General features: G+C 33.8%; 3 protein-coding genes and 1 long non-coding RNA gene across 4 annotated transcripts; 2 read left to right on the top strand and 2 right to left on the bottom strand.

Moving 5' to 3' along the window:
- Positions 1 to 6048: 6048 nt before the first annotated feature.
- Positions 6049 to 8248, top strand: LOC114411882 (protein SRG1-like). Its single transcript, XM_028375618.1, has 4 exons — positions 6049 to 6340; positions 6457 to 6704; positions 6823 to 7150; positions 7751 to 8248. Exons 1-4 carry the CDS (start codon positions 6113 to 6115, stop codon positions 7997 to 7999), a joined length of 1053 nt encoding a protein of 350 aa, XP_028231419.1. The 5' UTR covers positions 6049 to 6112; the 3' UTR covers positions 8000 to 8248.
- Positions 8249 to 9697: 1449 nt separating this feature from the next.
- On the top strand, positions 9698 to 12428 carry LOC114411891 (remorin 1.4-like). Its single transcript, XM_028375629.1, has 6 exons — positions 9698 to 9833; positions 10427 to 10467; positions 10734 to 10982; positions 11154 to 11358; positions 11497 to 11578; positions 11918 to 12428. Exons 1-6 carry the CDS (start codon positions 9808 to 9810, stop codon positions 12113 to 12115), a joined length of 801 nt encoding a protein of 266 aa, XP_028231430.1. The 5' UTR covers positions 9698 to 9807; the 3' UTR covers positions 12116 to 12428.
- Positions 10144 to 11302, bottom strand: LOC114411899. Its single transcript, XR_003666548.1, has 3 exons — positions 11206 to 11302; positions 10424 to 10528; positions 10144 to 10322 (listed from the first exon to the last, which is right to left on the bottom strand). It is a non-coding gene; the product is annotated as an uncharacterized LOC114411899 (long non-coding RNA).
- Positions 12429 to 13056: 628 nt separating the features above from the next.
- On the bottom strand, positions 13057 to 15676 carry LOC114411874. The gene is made up of 2 exons (XM_028375605.1): positions 15356 to 15676; positions 13057 to 14306 (listed from the first exon to the last, which is right to left on the bottom strand). The coding sequence occupies exon 2, from the start codon at positions 14158 to 14160 to the stop codon at positions 13372 to 13374; it is 789 nt and encodes a 262-aa protein (XP_028231406.1). The 5' UTR covers positions 14161 to 14306; positions 15356 to 15676; the 3' UTR covers positions 13057 to 13371.
- Between the last annotated feature and the right edge of the window lie 10074 nt (positions 15677 to 25750).

The following is a 25750-nucleotide window of genomic DNA, read 5'->3' as shown; positions in this document are numbered from 1 at the left end:
AACTAATAAATTATCATTCCATCTCCTAATACCTATGGGTTAATTAAGAGATAAATTTATTTCATCCTAATTGATTGTGAAAATTATAATAAATTCTTGTGGGAAAATTCAATATAGTAAACACAATCAATTGCAAGTTATCATATTTATCCTCATGTGATTCCTGTAAGTATAATCTTAGAATGGATGTTGTGGTTACTCCATAAAATATACCATCACTAATATGATATGCAACAACGGAAACAAATGTACATAATATAATGCCAAAAGGAAAATCCTTTTACAATTTGAAAAGGCAATAAATGCTTTTAATGCAATTAATCATGCTCGTATGTTTTTTTTAAGGAACACTGCATAGTGGATTAATAAAATATAAAATATATAAACAAAAACCATACATATTTAATGTAGCATAGAAGCCTCATAGAAATAGAAAAAAAACAATTTGATTTTTTTTAAGAAACATTGCAATCATAATTTAAAAACTACCAGTGCACAACACATGCCTATTACTAGAACAAGGCTTAATATTTAAAGGCTTAATTGAAAACCATAACAAACAGCTAGGCAGAGGAAAACCTGGCTCTGATACCAAATGATGAATTTTGTACCCCAAAAATAGCATAACATTATATTTAATTTAATTAGGTTACTAACCTCTAGCCATAGCTTCTTCCATAATTGAACAGATGAATTTGACAACATTCATAGTTTCAATTGCAAAGAATACTTCTAGCCTTTAACACAATCACTTTAAATGGAATGGATATTATTTCCTGATGTGTTTAGACTAGGAACTCTATGCCTATTTATATAGATTAGATTTTATTCATCATAAAAACTGGTTCCATAATATCAGAATGCAAATATACTCTCAACAACTTTATAATTAAAACTGAAATGTTGTTACCAAATTTGACTAAGTCAAGTGGTTGAGAAAACAGAAAAAGTGCGTTAGAAAAATTAGGACCACTTTAATTTGATTTCAAAATCAAAAATAACTTATTATCCTAAATTTTCCACACGAAAAATAAGTTACCTTTCCAACAGTGTCAGCAATATGATCTATACATGGTTCAAGAAATGCAATGTCGTTGTCCCACAGGAGTTCCTCATTCATAGGAAGCTGAAACCCCCAAATTCAAAAGAGACATTGATTTTTAGGGTTTTATAAAATAAAAATTGGATGTGATAATTTAAGATAAGCGTACACAAAGGGACTACTCCGCGACTTGATTTCTCCAGATTGACATCGGTGTCACAATTCCAACACTGCGGTGGCGTCGAACTCGCTGTGTAAAGGGTGGCAATGGTTGATGAGGACATCAAAGAATAGACCCAAGCCCCCAAGACCCAATACAAGGCATCGAAAGGCCCATGAGAAAAGCAAGAGCTAAAAAGACCCAATAAACTTTGCAACATAGAGTTAATTTGAGGGCAATCCAATTGCATGAGGGGACCCAACATCTATAGGCGGCATGCATGGGTTGTTAATCACATGTATTGCTTGCTTGGAGTGAGAATAGAAGGTAATTATTGACTTAGGCACTTAATAAAAAATAATAATAAAGTGCTTATAGACCTCAAGCTTAATTATACTTCACTTAACCACTAAGGCATTTTAGTTATGCTTACAATGTTGAGATTTTATTTTTCTTTTATTTTCTACCAAGTGCATGAGAACTGATTTGTATAAATCATTTTTGAAGTGAATAGGCAAGGGACTTTTGTTGGGTTCTATCATTAAAGCACGAGAATTGTCTCTGCTAGGGTTCCTCCTTGAACCATTTGATCTTATTAAGAATTGCACAATTCTTGTGGCAATCCTCAAGGCTTATCAAACATCATTGTTTGTGGTGCCTATCTTATTCTTCCTTTCACATTTTTTTTCCTTGTTTAATTTCCGCAATGCTAATTCTGTAATTATGTCCGAATTTCTTATTTGCATACCTCTCATTTTACTTAACATTTTTTTGGTGTTTTTGTGCCTAAATTGCATTTTAGAACGTCCTCTTTCACCTCGTTTTGGAATTGTTCCAATTCGAGTTCTATAGGCTTAGAAACGTATAAAAGTTAACAATATGTTTTTGGCTCAATTAGTGTGCGAATTCCATCCTAGAATTGATTTAAATTGAATCAAGGCAAGAGGGATTCACATCATTTGGTATCAAAGCCTAATTCTAGGGTTGGAAATAAGGCTAAGTTCATCCTTCATGTTTTGCATTTTTAGGTAGCCCTAAACCCTAAATTATGTTTGCTCAATTAGAATTGTACAATTCTGTTACAGCCTTGTGTTTGGTCATAATTTATTCTTTTAATTTCCCAGTGTGTCTTTTTCTTCAATTCTTGTTCAATTGATATAGTTATGCATCTATGTTCTTGGAGTTCATCCCATGTTCATCATTGTTCATAAACTTTAATCCTTTCAATCCATGTGATTTAGGCTAAGTTGTTGTTGAGTGTTAAATATTTGCTTGTTTTGTTGGGAATTTTAGTCCAGTTTCATTCTCAGTTGCTGCAACTTCAAAGCTTCATTCCAAAATTATATATTTCATTATTAGAAGCATTTTGAGTAAAAAAGAAAGAAAGAAAGAAAAAAATTATGCGACAAAAGAAGTTAAAAAAAGTATATCAGTTGTGTTCATTAAATTCATTGCATCCCACTTGTTTGATTAAATTCCTAAGTGTCAAGTGTCTTCTCTAATAATTGTTTTTCCATAAAATTAATGTTTGTCTTGCTTGTTTAGGTATTGAAATTGTTCTTTACTACTTCTTTGCACTTGTTAGTGCTAGGATTTTGTTTAAGCTCAGTGATTGCTACCTTTAAAAGTGTTTTTTTTATCATAGATTGTTGGTTCAAGTATGAACTTTAAGTGAGGGAAAGAGTGATAAAAGGCAAAGAGTGAAACATTAGAGAAAAAGTCATAAAATAGAGCACTATACACAAGTGGTACATCTTTGAGTATAAACACGTGAGAAGAGTGGTGAGGTCCTATTATTTCAGTTTTATTGGTCCTTTACTTAAAATATGGCAGGTACATGTGGTGATGGTCCCCTCCTCTAAGGGGAGACAATAGATTGTTGATTGATGTCATTACAACCCAAATACAAAGAATGTTGATAGAACATACCGAGAAGTTGTATGAGAGAATTAAACAACTAGAAAGTCAAGGAAATGCCAATGATGGTGGAGGTAGAAGGAGGAAATGGATAAATAATGAGGGTGATGCTAGAGAGGACAGAATTGAAGGAGTAAAGTTGAACATACCCCCTTTTTAAGGAAAGAGTGATCCAAAAGTATATTTGGAGTGGGAAATGAAAATTGAGCAACTATTTGCATGCCACAAGAGGATAAAAAGATAAAGGTGATGACCATGGAATTCACAGACTATGCTCTCATCTGGTGGAACCAATTACAAAGGGAGAGGGAGAGATATGAAGAACCCTTGGTGGATAGTTGGGAAGAAATGAAGAGGTTGATAAGAAGAAGATTTGTTCCTTCTCATTATCAAAGAGACCTTCATAACAAGCTACAAAGATCCACACAAGGTAGTAGAAGTGTTGATGAGTATTACAAGGAGATAAAGGTTTCCATGATTAGAGCTAATGTTATGGAGGATCAAGAGGCTACTATGGCTCATTTCCTACATAGACTAAATAGTGATATAAGGGATGTTGTGGAGTTACGAAATTATGTGGAGTTTGAGGACTTAGTACATCAAGCTTCTAAGTGGAACAACAATTAAAGAGAAAGAGTGTCATGAGGAGGAGTTCATCTAATTTTCACTCTCCTGGTTGGAAGGACAGAAATAAAAAGAAGGGAGGGTCATCAACAATCAATCTCAATGTTACAACTCAAAGTACACAAAATAAGTTCGATGAGGCACTTACGAAAGCAAGGAATAGTGAGATTAAGTGCTTCAAGTGTTTGGGAAGAGGTCATATAGCTTCTCAATGAACAACTAAGAAGATTGTGTTACTTAAGGATGATGGAGAAATAATTAGTGAATCTTCTTCAAAATCTTCCCCATCTAGCAATGAAGAGGAAATAGAGTCAGAAGGAGATATGTTCATGATTAGAAGGATGTTGGGTATTCAAGCAGTTGAATTGGATAACTGTCAAAGAGAATATATTTTTCATGCAAGGTGCCTCATCCAAGGGAAGTTATGCTCTTCGATCATTGATGGTGGGAGTTGCACTAATGTGGCTAGTGCAAGGTTGGTTTCAAAAATGAATTTGGAGACTAAGCCACACCTACAACCGTACAAACTTCAATGGCTTAGTGAAGATGTTAAGATTCTCATTTCGACATTCATTTTCTAGAAACCGATGTTAATGATGACATTATATTTACAAAAATGTCACCGTGCACTTTGTAACATGCTTTTATCAAAATCGATCTTAACTGGGCAATGTCAAATCCTATTTTTCTAGTAATGTGGATTTGTATAAAAACTTTAATATGAAATAGACCTTTAAGTAGGCTAAAAGGTTAAATGAGGCTTTCAAATAAGTTAGATATAAAAATAAAGCTTATGACAAGTAACAAACTAGACTCGAACTTTGATTTTTTTTTTAAACATGAGCCTTGTTTCATCCCTACTCACAATTAAGAAATTTTGATCTCAACCATCTTCAATTAGCTTCTTTTATCTTTATATGAATAGTTAATTTCTTTAGAGTTTAATCGACATGCATTGACAATGAAAAATAATTTTATACTGTCATCCAATCACAAATTGTAGTATTTGAAATAATCATTATAAAAGTCAACAAATTTATCATATATGCTAATTTGTGATTGGATAACATCTCTCTCTCTCTCTCTCTCTCTCTCTCTCTCTCTCTCTCTCTCTCTCTCTCTCTCTCTCTCTCTCTCTCTCTCTCTCTCTCTCTCTCTCTCTCTCTCTCTCTCTCTCTCTCTCTCTCTCTCTCTCTCTCTCTCTCTCTCTCTCTCTCTCTCTCTCTCTCTCTCTCTCTCTCTCTCTCTCTCTCTAAAGAATTAATGTGAATAGTTAATATAATTCTATATCACAATTTAAATTGTTTATTGTAAATTTAAAATATAATTTATAAATTTAAGGATATTTATTAACTACAAATTTAAATTATAATAATATTTAAATATATAAAAACATTTACACATTATGAATTTTAGCTATGTAAAATTATATATTTGTCATGGGTAGTGCACAAACTAAAATATCAAGAAAAATTAATTTAGAGACATGTTCTAATTATACTTACCACAATGCTAAATAGAACAAAAAGTTTTAGCACAAATCTCTTTACAAAACATGATTTTTATATGATTGGCTTAATCATATTATTATTAATAAGATAAATTTAAAATTGACAAAACCACGATCAAATACTGATTTAGTTTTCCTATGCTACAAATTTGAAAAAATTAGCAATTTCCTCTATTTAATTTAAATTAATTCTATCACTTATCTGGATGGATCAATGAGTGATCATGAAGGTATATGAAAGATCCTAAAACCGAAGCTGGTGGAGAAACGAAGACTGGTGAAGATAGTGATGCACGCGCACCAAGACTTGCTTAGCTAGATGTTCAGCCACTGAATTGGCCTTAGAAAAATGTGAGTAACTTTGACGCATGCAACCAATCCCACATTAACAAGGATTCTGAGATGTGCATGAACATGCAGGCCAATTTGTTTAGGGTGGGGTCCATTCATTAATTAATTGCTTACTACAATCAGAACTCCGCCAAGAAATTAAACAATCTCCCGGACCACAATTTTCAGAAGGTTGGACATTAGCTATTCATCTATGAGAGTGTTGAGTGTTTAGTGTTGAGAGCAATTAATTATTCATTTAGACTATTAATGGTTGTAAATGACTCATGAAATGGTTTTGGTTTTATTGAATAAAAGAACGAATTTCATACAGCAAAGAAATTTTTTATACAACCAAAGTTTCACAGATGTTCTAAATTAATTATTGACGTGGCATGAAATTAGAATTAAAAAATAAAACACATGACAGCTTCTTTACTTGTGCTATAGCTTTTATATAACAACCTCATTGAGGAATTGAGCTTGAAATCAAACCAACACAACAAAGAGGAGTTAATAATTGAAGAAAATGTCCAAGTATGGAACATCTCTATTGGTGCCTTCTGTTCATGAACTTGTGAAGCAACCTATCACCAAAGTTCCAGATCAATATCTTCATCCAAATCAAGATCCTCCTGATATATCTAACACAACCTTACCACAAGTTCCAGTCATCGACCTTAGTAAATTGTTATCTGAAGATGTCACTGAGCTAGAGAAGCTAGACGATGCATGCAAGGAATGGGGGTTCTTCCAGGTTTGAATTATTACTCATCCTTTAATACATTTTACCCTACTTAAAGCATCAAAACCAAGAGATCACTTCATTAAAATGAAGAGCCATATGATTTATAATATAGAAATTATTTGCAGCTGATTAATCATGGAGTCAACCCTTCAATGGTGGAAAACGTGAAGAGAGATGTTCAAGAGTTTTTAAATCTTCCAATGGAAAAGAAGAAGCAATTTTGGCAAATCCCAGATGAATTGGAGGGTTTTGGCCAGTTGTTTGTTGTATCTGAGGATCAAAAGCTAGAATGGGCAGATATGTTCTTCATTCACACTCTTCCAATAAACGCAAGGAATCTTCGCTTATTTCCTAACTTTCCTCAACCATTGAGGTTATTTCCACTCTCAGTATATATTTTTTGGACAGCCATATGCTACATATCTTTACCAACTACTACAATATTAATGAGTAATATGTAGGTAATTCAAACAAACATTCTTTCATTGCAGGGATAATATAGAGAACTATTCTTCGCAATTGAAAAAGCTTTGCCTCACAATCATTGAGCGTATGGCGATGGCTCTTAAGATTGAATCGAATGAACTGCTAGATTACGTGTTTGAAGATGTATTTCAAACAATGAGATGGACTTACTACCCTCCATGCCCTCAACCAGAAAATGTCATTGGAATAAATCCTCATTCAGATGCTTGTGCTCTTACCATTCTACTCCAAGCCAATGAAACAGAAGGCCTACAAATAAAAAAAGATGGAAATTGGATCCCTGTCAAACCCTTGCCTAATGCTTTTGTCATCAACGTTGGAGACATTTTGGAGGTAATTGGTAGAATATCAGTCACATGTCCTTTTATTATTTTAAATTTAACTAATTGTATGAGTAGGTAAGAATAAAATTCTGGACATGCAATCGACCATAAATTATGGCAGAATTAAAGACAAATTAATTGCATGTGAGCAAACTTTATACGGGGTTTAATTTGAAACTCAATCGTTCTACCTAGTGGCCAAGGTCATGTTAGAAGAATTAATCAGACATCCTATATCACAACAAATTTTATGAATTTCATGACCATCTATATCTACATATACACAAAAGGAAAGTTGCTAATATACTTCCATTTGTTATTGCAAAGGTGTATGCAATTGCAAGACAATTTTGAGAGTATTTTAACAAATTCCGTAATTGAAAAAGGGTAGGAATACACTTTACATGGCACTTTTTTGAAGACAATGTTTATTAGTTCATAATATTTTGAGGGTCTCAACATATTTAATGAATCTTATAATTTTAATTTGTAGTTTTAATAAATTTTTATCAATAACAAAGAATGTGTAGGTATGTCATCAACAACACTCTTCTTCATAGTTTTAACTTGGTAGCATAGTGTGTGAGATGTTGAACAATGGTTTGTGTAGATATTGACCAATGGGATTTACCGGAGCATCGAGCATCGAGCAACTATTAACAAAGAGAAAGAGAGAATTTCCGTTGCCACATTTCACAGGCCTCTAATGAACAAAGTTATAGGTCCAACACCCAGCCTTGTTACTTCTGAAAGAGCTGCAGTGTTCAAAAGAATTGCTGTTGAAGATTATTACAAAGCATACTTTTCTCGCGGGCTAAAAGGAAAATCATGCCTTGATTTGATCAGGGTCCAAAAATGATATTGGTAAAATGGTAGAAGTTCATGTATGACTTTGCATGAGATGGAAAATTAAAACTTGTACACTGAAAGCAGCTAATATTGAATAATGGTACAAATAAGGCTGCTAAGTCTAAAATTACTTTTCAAGGTTTTAAGATGGTGATAGCGAAAGTACATGGACTTGAAAATTTATATCATGGGATTTGAATAGTGTGTATTCTTCAAGTAGTAAGCTGATACGTGTGTCTCACGTACGTTTTCCCCTCAACCTTTAGCAAAAGGATTGTGTGCAGTTGTGAGTTGTGACATTTGTCTTTTTGGAACTAGACTTGAGAATGTATGTGTTTGGGGGTGTTTAACATTATAATTGACAGTAGGGATAAAAAAAAACGTTAACGAAGAAAAAGTGCATGACTAAGATCGGACAACATTTTGTTTAGTGACTAAAAGTAAAATTTGAAAAAACTTTAAGCATCAAAAGAATATATAAGCCAATTTAAAAATAATAGTGATCGTTAGAGTTTAAAATAAAATATAAAATTTAATTTACAGAGTGCCACATTCAAGCCTATCGTTCCAACAACCTCCTTAGTCCCCTTTCATACTCAAACACCAACCGTTCAAGCATTTCATTTCCTCTTACAGAGTGGTATCTGAGATCCCTCTGAAAGTATATTAAGCTTTAGTAGGAAAGGTAAGAAGAATCTCACTTCTGTTTTTTCTGCTGTTGATGGATACAGTACACTATTGACTTAAAATTAGGAAGTACAATTTTAAGAATTGGAGGTGTTAGATTCAAGATGTTTTGGAGATGAATTTTGATACTTTCTGGTTTTGACCTTCGGAACTCTTTAATTTTGTTCTGCTGATGCATCATTCTCAAGTTTCTCTGCCTTTGTTGATTCCATTATGCAGAGTTTTAATGTAGATTTTTATATTATTATGTAATTATTTTTATCTCTATTTTATTTTTATCTTTTTGTATACACCCATCTCAAAAAAAAAAAAATTAAAGAAAATAACTTATTTATTTATTTTTTTATTGAGGGACAACATATTGATATACCTCTATAAAGCAAACACTCAGCTAACACTTGCTTTTCTCTCATTTCTTTTTAATCAAATTATATCACCTATTATATATGTATTTTTTTTCTCTTTTGTTTCTCTCTAGGTGTTAAATAAAATTTGATGCAAAAAACATTTTCCATTTTTATCCATAATGAAATATTTCTCCTAAAAAGTATGTCCATTTCATGCATAGTCTTGGTCATTATATTTTTCTCAAGAAAGGTGCAAAGAAATTCAACAAAACTGTCATAATTTTATGAACATAAAATCAGGAAATGCTAAAAATGTGACCTTTTAAACATTTTGTAGCACAAAAAGTGACCACTGCGAATATATGCTCTCTCTTGTGTGTCTTTTACTTTTTGCCATCCTTTATCCGCTTAGATACTGAAGACATCATAGAAAGCAATATTTCATATTGTTTTTGCTGGAAATCTCAATTGGGATTCTTCAAAAATCATCAGCAAACAAAGAAATATGCATGTGGTGGAGAATGTCAAATAAGATCCTATACTGACAGCTAATTCTCCAAAGAAGAAAAGAATACCTGTCTTCCCTCACAAGGCACTTGAGTTCCAAACCAATTACCACATGCAAAGTATATTTGACCTTGCTTGCCCTCCTCCAAATAACAGTCTTATGACAAACCTAAAAAGTTTCCTTTCCAAGGTTGCTTCTATATATTTCAGAAAGCACCTGCCTATGGCCAATGGATGACGCATAGAAGGGAAGCCTGGGAACAGAATTTGAACTGGAATGGAGAATTTTTTTAATCAAATGAGGTTAGTGCTTCTAAATTTTCACTGGCTAAAATGTTTTGATATTTCATGCCAGTCATATATCTGACTGAACTAAACTCTTGATAAGGAGACTTTTATTTGAATATTTAAAGTTCGTAGGGTTGGCGCAGTGGTGTAAGGTTCCATTGCGTTCAAATGTGGAAAAACGATCCATTTAGCAGGAGAATCCGTATTCAATTTTCTCCTTGTGCAAAATTTTCTTAGGCCAGCAGCAGTCATGCACCGCGAGCGGGATTAGTCTTGAGACTTTAACCCAAGGGGTTTGGGGTCACCTGTGGTCTTTGACCCAAGAACAAAATAAAAAACCGATTACATGTCAAGTAAAAATTAGCCAATACCATAGAAACAAGTATAGGTTCAAAACCATATAGTAATTTCTCCTTTATCAACATGATCATTTTACGTAAAATTTCGTTTCTTTGCAGTCTCCCTTCTAGCTGATAGTAGTTGGATGCATGCTCATAATAATAGCTGCATAAAGTAGTTTTTCATTCAACTAATATATTTTCACATATTGTATAAAACCACGATTAAGGTGCTCATAATTATTATCCGTTTATATGAACACTTACCAGGGATTCGAAAATACCAATTCAGAAGACTCAATCTTTCAAAGGTAATGTTTTTTTTTCCTCCCCTTGAGGTCTTTATTAGCATATTAGGCAAGAACGGGTGTCCTGGTGAAGAAGTAAAAAGGAAGGAGTTGAGAATATGTGATATGCTGTAAACCTGTAACCAAAATAAGGAACTAAAGAATAAAGATAAAAAACAATGTATATTCCATTTGACCAAAGTTTGAAACACATGAACGAAGATTTTCTGTCAGTTTTTGTCTTAAAATCAATGAGGCAATTTGTTAAGAAACTCTGGTGACAATTCCAGGAGAGAAGAAACAGGGTGGTGAGAATTGGTTCCAGAAACAGTTTTCAAGGAAAAGAAGTGGTGATCATGACTCCAGAGACATGGACCATGCTGCTGCAGTGGCTGCTGCTGCATTCGCAGTTAACTTGCAAGATGTTTCTGAACAGAAGAGTGAGACCCCGGAGGCCTCATTGACAAAGATCAAAAGCAAGGTGGATGGCACAAAACCTCCAATCCCCTTACTTAATAGTGCATCCAAGCGATTGTCAAGTAAGGATGCATGAGATCCTTTTGAAGGGGTCTCAATGCGAATAATATCTCTAAAGATTTTGTCTTTAATGGAATCAAATGGCATCTAGTAGGAAAATACTTTTGTTGTTATTGTACACTTTTGAGGGAGGGGATTCACAATTATAGTAACTTTGTGTGCATCATGTTCAGGTTCATTTAGATCTAAGAATGAACAAGGTAAGAAGCCAGAAGAGAGCATTACCCCTGCACCATCAATGAGAAAGAGTTCAACTTTCTCTGATGAAAAGCCTGAGACTTCAACAAAGCCTGCCCCTGTAAGACAACCAACTGTTACCGAAAGGCACACAAAAGCAGATGAATGGGAGAGAGCTGAGTTTCAAGAGATCAGACAAAGGTATTTAGATTTTGAATGTTATATTACATTGAATTTCTACCAAAGAAGCAGTTCTCAATCAGAATTTCAATAATTGCTACCATGCTTGATTCATGCATTATTACATGCACTTTATACTAATGAAAAAGAAATTGTCAGGTATGACAAGTTGAGAGAGGTGATAGATTCATGGGAAAACAAGAAGAAGATGAAAGCCAGACGCAAGCTAGATAAGGAAGAGGTTTCACTCAGCCATTCTTTATACCTAACCGAAATTAGACTCATGACATGTGATTCTTGTGATTCATCAAACAACTTATAGCATATGAAGCAAAATAGGAACATTAAAATTTAGTCCCTAAACTTTTGACTCATTCATTTTTGAGCCTTATATTTAAATTGTTTTTAATGAAACGATCTACTTGACCATATATGCTGGTTTCTGTAATCCAATTTCATCTAAATTAAGCCGTTAAATGCTTCCATGGCCAATGCCAGATGAAGTCTTTGGTCTAACTTGGTAAATTAAGTCATAAAACTAGCATTTGGTTCCTAATCACAATTTTCTAAACCCCTGCAGAGAGGAGTTGCGCAAAGAAGGATGAAAGCTTTGGAAGATTTTCAGAATAAGATCACAGCTATAGATCAAATTGCAGATGGAGCGAGAACCAAGGCAGAAGAAAGCCGGAGGAATGAAGAACAAAAAGCAAAAGAGAAGGCAAATGCAATTCAAACAACAGGCGAGATGCCAGGCATTTGCTTCTGCTTCTGCTTCTGAGATCACCAATTATGTAGCATCACTGGGATTGGGGAACTTAATGAAATATATGTTTCATAGTTCTATCCATATTAGCTCTTAGTCTTCATTCCTAGTAAAAACAAGTCATCTTCCTATATAAATTGGAAAAAGAAAAACTGAAAAGGTGAACAGATACACGAGCTACTTGTGTAAATTAGTTGCAGTTTTTCTTGCTTTAGAGTTTAGTTTTGGTAAAAACAAAAAACAAAAAAATCATTACAATAGATTGAGTGTCAACTTTATTTTCAGAAATGACAAATTAACCAATAAAATGATTTATCATGTTATGAAACTGCAGAGTTTAATTGTTTAATCAAGCTAACCCAAACTGTTATTTTTCCCTTAGTTTTCACCTTCAGCAATTAGTCATGTTAAACTAGTAAGACACAAACATTGGAGGGGCCAACTGAAAACTTCTCTGAAGGCACGTTTAGTTGGAAAATTAAAAAGGTTTTGAAATTAAGAAAATCCTGACAATAAGCATGGATGGGAGACCAAAATTGCTACTACTATGTTTATATGCAAAACTAAAGTAGAGCTAAAATAATCCAACAAACAAAGAATAAACAAGTGACAATCCAGAGCTTAATAAGTTATCAATTTGGACGATTTCTTTAAGCTTAAAAATGATACATATAATGCAGCTTTTTTAAGCTTTCTTTTACAAGCTACTACTATTTGTAACTTCTGGGAAATACAGCAAAACAGTTTCATTGAAGTTTCTACATTTTCGAAAAAACACTTCCATGACCATTATGATTTATACTTTTTAATATATATCTTTTAATTAAAAAACATTTTTTTCTTTAAAATAAACAGTGACCATTACGGTACAGAATGAATAATCTGGCGATTTTTGAAATCAAGTTAATGAACAGGAAAACGTATGCCGAAACGACATTTAAGCTCAGGTCCAAATCAAGCCTCGACTTAGATATTGCATTAAACATTTTCTATAAGTATCACATAACCATAGTCATTCGAATACATGTACTTTTCGGCAAGTGAACCTTGTTCTTTGTACAAAATATTTAATTACCCACTTCAGAAAAAGGAAATTAAGAATAAAAATACAACTGCCAAAAAATAAAGTTCCTCTCAAGATGAAACTTAAAGTTGATACAAAAATTGCAAAAGCTATAGAGCCATAAGAATATAAAAACCTAAAAGTAACAAACAGAAATTACCAGAGTACGACAATCAATCCAGAGAAACAGTCTGCTGAAGGCTATATCTTAAGATGTTATTTCTCTTACCAGCCTCTGGATCGTAGGGTATGCAAAGTACAATACGAGAAATGATGGTATAGCAAAAAGAATAGTGACTAGAAAGTATAGGACTAAAATAACAGCACAGCAGGGAATTAAGAAAAGGGCAATCAGAAGGAAAATGACGACCAATGGGAACTTGGATGTAAAGTGAAGGAAGAAATCCAGAGATTTATGAAGGGAAAAGTGGTGTGTTTCTCCATCATTGACACCAACGTCGTGGTTAGATCCCAACAGTCTAGAACAAGGACTTACTGAGGCCCTTCTTAGGTTACAATTAGTAACTTGACTTCCCAGAAGGTTGCACTTGGGAGACCAAATTGGTTGGTTGTCCGTGCAAGTGGAAACGAGCTTATTCCTATCACCATTCAGGCTCTCGACCATCCAGAGAAGGAAGAAGTTCTTGCAAGGATATTTAAGATTGCCCTTGCAAATGATCCGGAACGATAACAGGTGGCACCATGGACAAGAAATGAAGAACGGAATCTTGATTTGCTGAGTAGGAAATTTCACCACTGCCCATTGCAGTCCCAAGACACAATTTTTACAGAGAGTGTGGCCACACCACAAGACATAGGGCACGTTCTCAACTATGTTGAAGGATTCCCAACATATTGGGCATTCCAGCCCTTCATCTCTGCTGGCATTAGAGCAGACCTCATCATCTGAGCATTCTGCAGAAGTTTGACTTGGCTGTTTGGAGCCTATTTTCAATCTAATGCTTGTAAGGGCATTTGATGCAAAACTCCACATCATGAAAGATGAACAAATTTAAAATGCAGAGGCAGTAATCATTGAAGCCATTGTCCAAAACAGAAGCACTTTCCCATGAACCTGGGCCTCGGCACTTTCTCTTCCCTTGTTGACTATCAAGCCCTTTCAAGTTTCATCTCAATCAAAATCTACAGAAAAAAAAATTAATTATTGCATGACTACATAAAATAAATACAACCGATGTTATCTTAAGACTTAAATGCAGAAAGAAAAACTAACACAATTTCCAACTACATTCAGTCATCAGTATATATCAAATTTTTAACAGCGCTTCTAACTCAACTAATCTGTCAAGCATTGTCTTACATCCAAGACAAATAGACTCATTAAAACCATAAGATTATGTGTCAAAATTGAAAAGCCAGAAATTTTTACAAGTTATAAAGGACATCATTAGCAAGAAAATAAAAAATTTGAGGAAAGAGATGGGGACAGAATTGTTGACAGTACTGTACTAGGTTTCTCCCATTTCTAAGAAGCATAATCTTTAAGACAACATGATTAAATTTATTCTAAAATTTTAACAACCCGGACTAAGGTTTTAAAAAACGACCACGACCACAATTTCAGCCATAACGTCAAGGCTGTTGGGCTCTCTGTGACCACAACTGTGGCCGCATTGGTCACATTGTCTGCAACTTCCTGCAACGTCAAGGATCCCAGTTTTTTAAAGCATTTGATCCAGACAAAGTGTTAATCATAAATTGTCAAGTTAAACCACCAAAGACTATCATATCACAGTGCCAAACCCCTAGCATTACTCTAACGCAAATGTCAAAAACCGAAAAAACCACACATTACGTGTTCGTTTCGCATTGTTAACCAGCCGTTATCAAGTCAAAGGAAAACAAAGAGCATAATCAACACAATTGGCCAACCGTTTTTAACTGAAGAAAGAGCAAAATATCATAACTAATAAAGTCTAACACGTTCTCAGCGAATAAAGCTGTTAAAACAGCATCATAACAAATTATTTCAATCACAATCATAACAATCTATTGAAAACAAAAAATCTCGAGAATCAACAAGTGAAATCATAACTAACAAAACCTAACTCACACTAGGTCTTAAAGCTAACCAAACACGGAAAGTACTATTCGAATTAAAAATTAAAAACTGAAATCAAAGTCGAAAAGGTGAAAATGCAAATTGCAAGGAAAAAACACAAAAGTCTCACCGTGAACGTGGAGCGTGGGAATCGAGAGCCAACGGAACGCGATTTCGGAATTCGCGAGAAATGAGAAAATGCAACGAATCTTGAAAGGGGGGAGGAAAGAGCAGAGATCGATAGAGGAAGATCGGGCTCTCTCTCTCTCTCTCTCTCTCGATCGCTCTCGGTCACTCTTTCTTTAACCGTTGCGAATGGCATGAAACAAACGGAAGAATAACGATGGAGATGAAATATATATATGTGATGGAGAAGGAGAGAGGAAACGACGTCGTTGAATGAGGTTTTGGTTGGAAAATGACGCTGGCGTTGCCTTATTGGTTATAATCGAATCGAACAAGAAACAGAATTGCAGACGCTACGCCGGTAAATTCAGCGTTTTCACCGGATATTTATATTAATTTTAAAAAAGAAAAAACAAATACAGAGTGTGCCTTTGCATGAAGAGAAATCATTTTATAAGTATTTTGCGTCAATTTTTATTATAAATAGTTAATATAAAGATAATAAGATGTGCAAAAATACCATTAAAAAAAACAGTATCCCAATTGTGTTAATGTCGGTTTAACTAATGATAACATTAATTAGAGCTGTGAATAAAATATGATTATTGGATTGAGTTTGAAAATTATAAATGACTAGGTCATCATCATTAGTATAAAAAAATTATATTTTACTTATTTTAAAATATTTTAAATTTATTATTTTTATCATAAATATATTTTTTTATTTCATTTTTTATAATATTTTTTTTAGATTTATCACACTTTTTCCTTCATTCCACTCAGAGGGAGGGATTTTGGTTTCTAAAAATCATTTTTTCTTTGTCTTTAACTTTATTTTTTCTGGCCAAATAAATAAATAAAAACATTGTTACCTTTTTTTCTCTCAACCAAACATACTACCAGGGTAACAAAGAACTAGCATTTCATTTTAGGGTATACCAAGGAAGATATGAGAAAGAAAAAAAATGATAGATAATAATTATTGTGATAAAAAAAATAGAAAAAAATAAAGTCAAAAAGAAATAAAAATAAGTATATTTTAATAATAACTATAACATTTATTCTTTTATGTGATGGTGTAGGCTTATTAAAAAATTTCCTAAAAAATAAATAATATATACATTGTCATCCAATTACAAATTATTATATATGATAAGTTTGTAAAACAAATGAACACTAGTAGTGAATGCTAATTAAACTATTTTTTTCCAAGAACAAATAAGAAAAGTCTCACATCACTAATTAGGAGTTGATGCAAAGGATCATTTCTAAACATCATCTTCCCTTGACACATTGATATATTTTGTAAGGACAAAATCATGATGACCCACTAAAAGCGAATGTAGACAATAGCTTGGATTTCAGTGATCTTAACGATGTCAGTGGACTTGAAGTAAAAAAAACATTCCACACGTTTTTTTAACACTTTTTGTCCACCTATCTAAGACTAAAACATTTTGGGAATTCACAAAAATCCAACTAAATAGGTACAATGACTAGGTGATCACATGAAAATCCAATGGATTTCATCCTTAAACATGAGCATCTAAACTCAATTAGGGAACGCAAAAAAAAATCCAAAACATTGTAGAACTATCACAGTACTTTGACACAAAAGAATTGGCATAACAAGAAAAAATATCTCCCTAGTAAACAACTTTGAAGCAAAATGCTCCAATAAAAGGATGGAAGTTTACAAAATAATATCACCATAATTGGATTCAAAATCAACCTCCACTTTTGTAAACCGAAAATAAGTTAAGCACATGTAGAATTTTTCAACAAATTCAGACATACTCATCTTATAGCTCATATTTTTTTAAATGTCCATAAAAACCTTCGCAATGGGAAGTAGTCCTAATACCACCAAAAAAATTCTCCCTTATGTGCAACACACCCCCAAATATGCTTCTTCAGATAAAATTCTTGAATTCATTTGTTTTCATGCAATCCAAACTTATCAACCATGTTAGCTCACAACTCTTAAAATTTATCAACCTCATAATCACTCAACATGCATTTTTTAAAATATGACAACATAGCATTAATATATTTACATTTGACATTGCATTGTGAAACAAGTGTCATGAGCATAACTGGTGATGTGCCTTATGAAAGGCTCTTTATAGCATTCTTCATTGTTAAGTCGTCATATGTTATTACCGACATTGGTACCTTGTCTTTCATTACTTTCATTAGTTGCTCGAACAACCAAACATAGGTGTCTTCAATCTCGTTTAGAAACAACATTCGTTGCAAAAGTTACAATTTGGTTTTGATGGTTCACTCCGGAGAAAATGATAAAAGGACACATATTTCTTCTTCTGATAAGTAGCAATAAATGTTAATGCATCACCAAATAACTCTTAGTTCACTTAACTTTCTCCATCACACCAAAATAAGTGTTGCAACCTTCTTTCTTCATCAACAGTGTATCTTACAAACATCAATGGGTCTTTCTTACCCATATCACAAATAAACTTTAAGGCAATATTAGCATTAGATTAGTATGATCTCCTTTGACATGAAATATGATTATGCACATCTTTTTTCCGAAACCCAATCTTCTTATATCCACCAAAAAAAATTTGCAAATGACCCATCATTTGAGAAGGCCTAATCCCAGATTTTTTTTGAATGTATCAACTTGCAAAATATTCATTACACTTAACTTCCTATGTGCTAGTAACTTGCCAAATTCAATTTTATCCAAAAAATCATGACTGTGTAGATCTGAAAAATCAATTACCCACCAACGACCATTGAGAAAAATATTAACACTGAATCTCACTTTACATTCATACCCAGTGTCCTTCTTGATTTTCACTCCCATGTTTCCGTCGTAAGCCCATTCTCTTCTCTACGTCCTTCTCGAAAGAAAACAAAGTTTTGTGGCATCTTTTCACCATTAATACTTTTATGAATTTTACTTTTGTGAACCGAAAAACCATTTAGTCTTGATCACCAAAATCATATCTTCCAACTTCATTGTTGCTTATATTCATCATGTCAATATTTACTATATCAAGCAACTCATTCATGATGATTAAATTGTCTTCAACACTTGGGTTTTCTTCGCTTGCATCAATTTTTTCACTTTCATCACCTACCAAATTACAATCCTCACCAACTGTAGCTTGCCCAGTAACATCAAACTCAAGTTGTCCTTCCCCATTTAATCCATCATCATCATCAAAAAACTAATTCATTAAAAAGCCAACTTCATGTTAGCACTATAATTTCAAATTTAACAACAAAATTAATCTGCTTCAATAACAAAAAAAACACTAATATATGACTTCAAATGTCATCAAACTTACATTGCGTACGGTTCCTCTTCTACCATTTACAACCACCTTTTCTTCCACTTCTACATTATTCTCTATAACTACACAAAACAATATACAATTTTGAAATAAAAAAATTACATAATTTGATGTGTATATTGACATATTAAGAAAATTGGAGGAAAAAATATGTGTACCATTGTGTGGTGGGTGAGTGTTGATTTACTATCTTGTCAACACTATAGTGCATCTTTATGGACAGAAAAATAAACACATGTCCTTCACCCAACCAAATAATAAATTTAACATTAATGTTGTCACAATTCAAAAATAAGTTTGAGCATTGTGATGGCTTCTCTTATCTTTCTGTGAATATAATTGTAAAATAATAATATAAGCAAACAACGACAATTTCCAATTCTTTTATGGAATCTCCTTCTATTCCTTATTTTGTCCTTATAAATGGCACAAAAAAAGCTAGTGCAACCTACATGGGGAAAAATTACATTGGGTACCTTCCATGATAAACTTACAACTGAGTTTAGAAACCATTTTATGGAACATCAAAACCCCCCAAATTGCAAACCAACCATCACGACAACTATAACAGTTATGACAAGTCTAATAACATCAACCACCCAAAATATATGTCATCCCATAAGATTACATGAAGATAAATAGAATATCAATCAAATTTCTTTCACACGGATAGAGACTCAACCATGAAACCAAGTGAATCATACAAACACAATAAAATAAAACAACAAAACATGATAACAACCTGAAGTTGTCTTCATGGCACTAGAGTTATGACCTCTTGCAACAACAACGACAAATTGCTTAGCCAAAAACTAGATCAAAGTTTGAAAAAAATGTAAAGTTTGGTGTTGCAAACACAATTGTAAAACAAAACAAGAGTAGATCTCTAGCTTGAATACCTCTTTTTTCTTTCACCCATTCACTAAATGTTCAAGATTTACCCAAAAAAGGGTAAAAAAAGATATTTCATACTTAATAAAATATTCATTAAAAGAAAACAAATAAAAAATCATTACCTGCACAACCTAGTATAACAAGATCTATTGCATGGTACAATTTGGACCATTTGAGCAAATGGTCCACCAGAGTTTTTCCCTTTTTGTTGAATCACAAAAGCATATGCATAATCTTGCATTTTATTTATTTATTTTAGCACTAGGTAAATACATTGACATTGCCATGATGGAAACATCTCCACCTAGGAAATTAAATTACAAGATGGGATAGTATAAAAACCCAGTGTTATCAAACTCGGCTCAGATTGTTCGAGTTGACCCATTTACCATTGAACTGAGCACCCAACCAGTCAGAGCCTCCTTTTGGATCAGATATGCAAGTGAACTGGTATATTTCGGTCTGACTCGAGTTTTGCATTTAAACTGGTCACTTAGTTGGGTCATGCAATAACGAGGATCTTCTTATTGCAAACAAAACGATGCTTCCCTCTTGGACAAAGACCTCACTTCACTAGTTCACCCAGCCTCCATAATCTTTCGTATTATTCTAGAATAGATTTCTATTTCTATTAGAAATAAAATTGAATATTATAACAAAAACAAAGAATAATAATGGCCTAACTGACATCGCTGGCGTAACCAGCTTCACAGGCGACACCATTTCCTTGTTGCAGTGTTGACAATGTTGCATAAGGACAAAAGTTGAAACCCACCAAAGTTAAAGAAAGGAAATATCACGAAGGAGTAAGTCAGAGGAAACATTTTGCATAAGAGAAAATGAAAAGGTGTTATTGTATTTCAGACTTGCTTGACAAATTTTCAATTTCAAAAATTCAAAAACATGATGGCACCGAATAGGGGCACACTGCCCCCATTATCCATAATTTAATAATGAGTTCAACTCTCAAGTTTCCAATACATTATATAATAACTATTATTATTATATATATAATAGTAATAATCATACACAACAAATAAAATAAAAGTAGAATTAATAAAAAAAAAACTCCACATGTAAATATGTCTTAGGTCTTTTTTTCATAAAAAGAAGGGTAAATGGTCAATTTCATCTTGTAGTTTTCACTCGGTGAAAATTTCGTCTTTGTACTATGGAAACAAACAATTTAATCTACAAATGTGCAAATATATCGACAATTTAGTTCAATTAACTTATCTCCCATTTCCATTAGCGTTGAGTGCATACATGACACATGAAGATCAACATGGCAAAGCCATGTGTGCAGGAGAACGTTCAACATTAACCAACAATGTTTTGGACTAAAATGTTAGTGAAATGTTTTTTAAAATGTTAATTTTTCTATTTTCAAACATAACGACTATTTTCATAAGAAAATTCTTTTTCTTGATTTCATGATAATACATTATTACGTAATGACACTTTGGTCCCCCAACATATATAACTTAATGACAAAATAGTTCATGAGACTTTTGTGAATTAAAAACGTGCAAGCAACAACTAAGACAACTGCAAACTATTATTCAATATATATGATGTTTATTGAGAATGTTGTTAATTGTTAATTTATATTAATTTCATTCATTCACTGTTGGAGGAAAGTATTTGCTCTCAAAGGGCACCAGTCATTGAACCAACTGTAGTTGAAGTTTCACCACAAGCTAACCCTCATGTTGAAGTTATAAATGTCCCATCATTTGTACCAACAACACTTGCGCAAGTAAGGATGAACATTCATTGTTCATGAATCATAATATATATATATATATATATATATATATATATATATATATATATATATATATTCCAAAACAATGGAATTGTAATGACCAATGTTTTAATGGGGATTTTAGAAGATTTCTACATCATTATTTTGATGTGTAGTGTAGTCATGCATGTATTTTTCTTCATCTGGAAGGGGCAGTTTACTGTCTCTTGCCTGTGTTCAGTAGACTCTGAAGACCATTTAGAGAACCTTCTAATCTATTTTTGGATACAATTTATTATTCTCTTTTCTAACTTTGGCTGTGAATGCAACTGATTTGCCAGAATGGTAGGCATGGATTCTTTCCTTCAGGATTTGCACGATCTGATGCAGATGGCAAGGATCCATTTGGTGATTCAAGGCGAATAGCCTGCAAAAGATGTGCTGGCTTTCATGTCTGGATACACACCAAGAAACAAAAGTCTCGGGCAAGATGGTGCCAGGTTTCTTCTTAATCTTTTTGTTCTCAATAAAGCCTAGGTGGCATGCTTAACTGACAGTTAGTTGGCTAAGTCTATTAATAATTACAAAATATTTGCCAGTATTCTGTCTCTCTCAGCATGCTTTCCCTTAAGAGAGTATTTTTCATATGTATCATGGCATGTTGGCACTAATGTTTTATGGTGGGTTTTTTTTTTTTTTTTAAAGGATTGCCAAGACTTTCATCAAGCTAAGGATGGTGATGGATGGTTTGAACAATCTTCCCAACCATTTCTTTTTGGCTTATTACAGAAGGTGTGAACCAACCATTTTGAAAGTCTTATTGGATAACACCTTATAACCCATAGTTCAAATTTTATGAGTCAATTCCTGGTTCTATGAGATACATAGTCAGAATAAAATTTTGCTTAATAATTTGAATTGTTTTTACTTTAGGTTGATGCTCCTTCAGCATATGTGTGTGCTGGTAGCAGGATATATGATGCCACTGAATGGTATATCTGTCAGGTAATTTAGTTTTTTAATCTTCATATTTTGACCATATTTCATTTAAGAACTCAGTTGTTAGATGTGTGTGCGCGCGTGTTTGACATGCTTGAAAGAATTTGTTTCAGCTCACATAAGATACCAGGCAGGATTGTCTATTTGAAAAAAAGAGTTTTAAATATTGCAGCATAGTTTTGTTCTGATTTTAAAAAATTGTTCTCTCTAGCAATGCCATGTTTCATAGCAATATAGGCATATTTCTCTAGAGTCCAGATATGTAATCTCTATTTTAGTTTGTCTGGTTTGCATGATTCACCGAATAGCTTGCTTAATGAGACTTGTATGGAGATTAAAGATCCACAAGGCATTAATGATGAACATATTTATTGCAGGGCATGAGATGTCCAGCGAATACTCATAAGCCAAGTTTTCACGTGAACACAAATTTAATGTCCAAGCATAATTCTGGAAAAGGAACTAGTTCAGGTCAAAGAGGTGGGCATATGCCAACACCTAATATCGAAGAAACCATGACTGAGGAAGAATTATTTGAGTGGTTACAGAATGCAGTACATGCAGGTGCATTTGACAATTTTAGTGGCACTGCAACAAAGAGCCCATCTCCCAAATCTGGAAATGGAATGAAAAGCCTTTGTGATCCATGCTAGTGTATCAAATTAACAACTTACAGTTAATTAAGATGGTAGCTAGGATCGAAGAAAACTAATGGGCCAAACCAGATTCTCATTTATTTGGTTTGAAAATTTGGCCAAGGCCTCGTAGTATTTAGGCTATTTTCGTGTGTCAACTCTCTAGGTCTAGAACATGAAACCATCAAGCATGTACAGAGGAGTTCAACGCAGGAAATGGGGGAAATATGTAGCAGAAATTAAAGACCCTAAGGAGATTCTTAAACTTACTGGTACGATGACCTAAGCTGTGAAGACCATGGCGGGTCACAGCAGCTACACTTCTGGGAGATGCCACACAGGTCACAGGCACGGGCTCTCTCACGTACTCACAGCACGAGCTCCACTGCACACAATGGGCGTTGCCGAGAAAGCGAGGTTTCGAGGAACTTTCAGGGGTTTGAGGTGGGTTTTGAGAGAGCGAGGTTTCGAGGAACTTTCAGGGGTTTAAGATAGGGAGAGATGGGTTTGAAGGAGAGCGAGGTTTGAGGGAAACCTAGGTACAGACTTCGCGAAGGGCACAGTAGAGAGAGGGGTTAGAGTTAGGGCACAACAGAGAGAGGGGAGAGAGCGAGGTTCAACTATGTTGTGGAAAGAGAGAGTGAGGTTCAGCAGAGAGAGGGGTTAGTATATGGGCCACGCGCGTGAGGAACAAAGACGGGCTTATCAGAGGACCGTCGTTGTCTTGCATTAAGGTAACATTCTAAGGCGGTTATTTGTACGCTTTGTTTCTTTACCAAAAAAAATTATAAAGCAAGATGATGAATTAGCAACTTCAAGTCTTCAAGAATTCCACAAACTAGCAATCATCATTGAAAAAGACACCCTCTAACTCTGGTTCATCTAAAGACAAACTAGCAATTTCAAGAATACCACAATCATCAAGTGACCCAAAAGCATCTCTAGCTACATCCCACATTTTAGTTTCCTCTTGATGATATTGTGGAGTATTTCTTGAGAGAAGTCGTAGGTTGCTATGAACAAATACTAAATCTTCAGCTTTATGTGGTGCCATCTTGTTTCTCTTTAAAGAATGGATAAATGAATATGTACTCCAATTCCTTTCACAACAAGAAGATGAACAAGGTTGCGCAAGTAGCTTAAGGGCAATCTTTTGAAGTATTGGAGCATTAATGCCATGAACTAGCCACCAAGCTTTTGGATCCATTTGACCTCTATCATTTAAAGAATCAAGATCATCAAAACCTTATCTTCCATCTGAGAAGTTGGCAAACTCAATATTCACTTTCCTCCTTACATCCACATCAAGAAATAACCTCTTGAAGCATTTTAATCTTTCACAAGTGAGTTCCATGTCTTGATGTGGAGGAACTCGATTAGAATCTTCACTTAGCCATTCATGACTATAATATCTACAATTAAAAAGAAATATATACATGATTAAAATTTATGTAATTCTAAAAAAAATGTAAGTAAAAAAGTATAGAGTCAATTACCTAGGATTTAAAGAATGAGCAAAACAATGAAGAAGAGTGCTACTCTTAGTCCAACAGTCAATTAATATGGAGTGCACTACCTCATAAAAGGTTGATCCTTCACTCTCCTCATGTCTCTCATATTGATATATGGCGTTCTTCACCTTTTCAATCATTGAATCCCACATCTCATATACTAGATGGAGAGATGAAGCTTCCATATCTGTTCTTCTAAGAACATCATAGATAGGGCTAGTGAAAGAAAGAATACAATCAACCTTATCCCACCATTTATCATCCAACAAAGTATCTTTCACAAACTTAGCCTTTGCAACATCATCTTCCTTATAAGAAAACCATTGGTCACTAATGACCATCTCTTGGAGTCTTTTCTTCAATTGCTTGAATCTCTTGAGCATTACAATAGTGGAGGAAAATCTTGTTGGAGCAATGGATAGTAATTTCAATGCATTGAATGAATTGAAAATTGATAGTCTCATAGAGTGACTCATGACAAAGTTTTTCACAAACATTGCATCATTCGCAATTTGGGTGATCCAAGAACATTCTTTATAAGCAACATTGTTTTTTTTCTGTATTCTTGGCTACACATATGTTCTTCAAAGCAAGATTTAATGTATGGACAACACATGGAGTCCAATAGATGGAAGGAAACTCAGCCTCAATTATTAAACATGCTGCTTTACAAACGACTGCATTATCCGTCACTATTTGCACAACATTTGAGTGTTCAACCTCCATAATTACCTCCCTCATATGTTTAACAATGAAATCCTTGTCTTTGATCTCATTTGAACAATCGATGGCCTTTAAAAACATAGGTCCACTCTTCGTGACAGCCATGAAATTAATAAGAGATATTCTTTGCGGGTCACTCCATCCATCACTAACAATGCTCACACCCTTTTGACTCCATGCATTTTTAATTGGTTGTAACAAATTCTCCACATGTCTTCTCTCATTTTGAAGTAATGTTGTCCTTAATTTATTATAACCTAGAGGTTGGTAACCACTGATCTGATTGTTGGCAGCATAGGCAAATGCCTTCCTATAATGAGGATTTCTTGCTAAAAGAAAAGGCAGCCCCAAAGAATAAAACATCCTAGCAATTTCATGATCAAGTGTCTCTCTAGCTTGCAAATTAAAGACATTTTCTACAGATGATGTCTTTTTCTTTTTTGGATCAACACCAAGAGTGTTTGTATCCATTTGGTGTTGAGTAGAAACCGGAGACAATGACACAGATTTTGTTTTTTACCTCTCCACCCTCAATGTAACCTCATTGTCTATCTTCTTCAAATC

The sequence above is a fragment of the Glycine soja genome, chromosome 1 (genome assembly GCF_004193775.1).
Source record: "Glycine soja cultivar W05 chromosome 1, ASM419377v2, whole genome shotgun sequence".
Classification (NCBI taxonomy): domain Eukaryota; kingdom Viridiplantae; phylum Streptophyta; class Magnoliopsida; order Fabales; family Fabaceae; genus Glycine; species Glycine soja.
The sequence above is the reverse complement of the archived record's forward strand: the minus strand, read 5'-3'. Positions and strand labels throughout refer to the sequence as shown.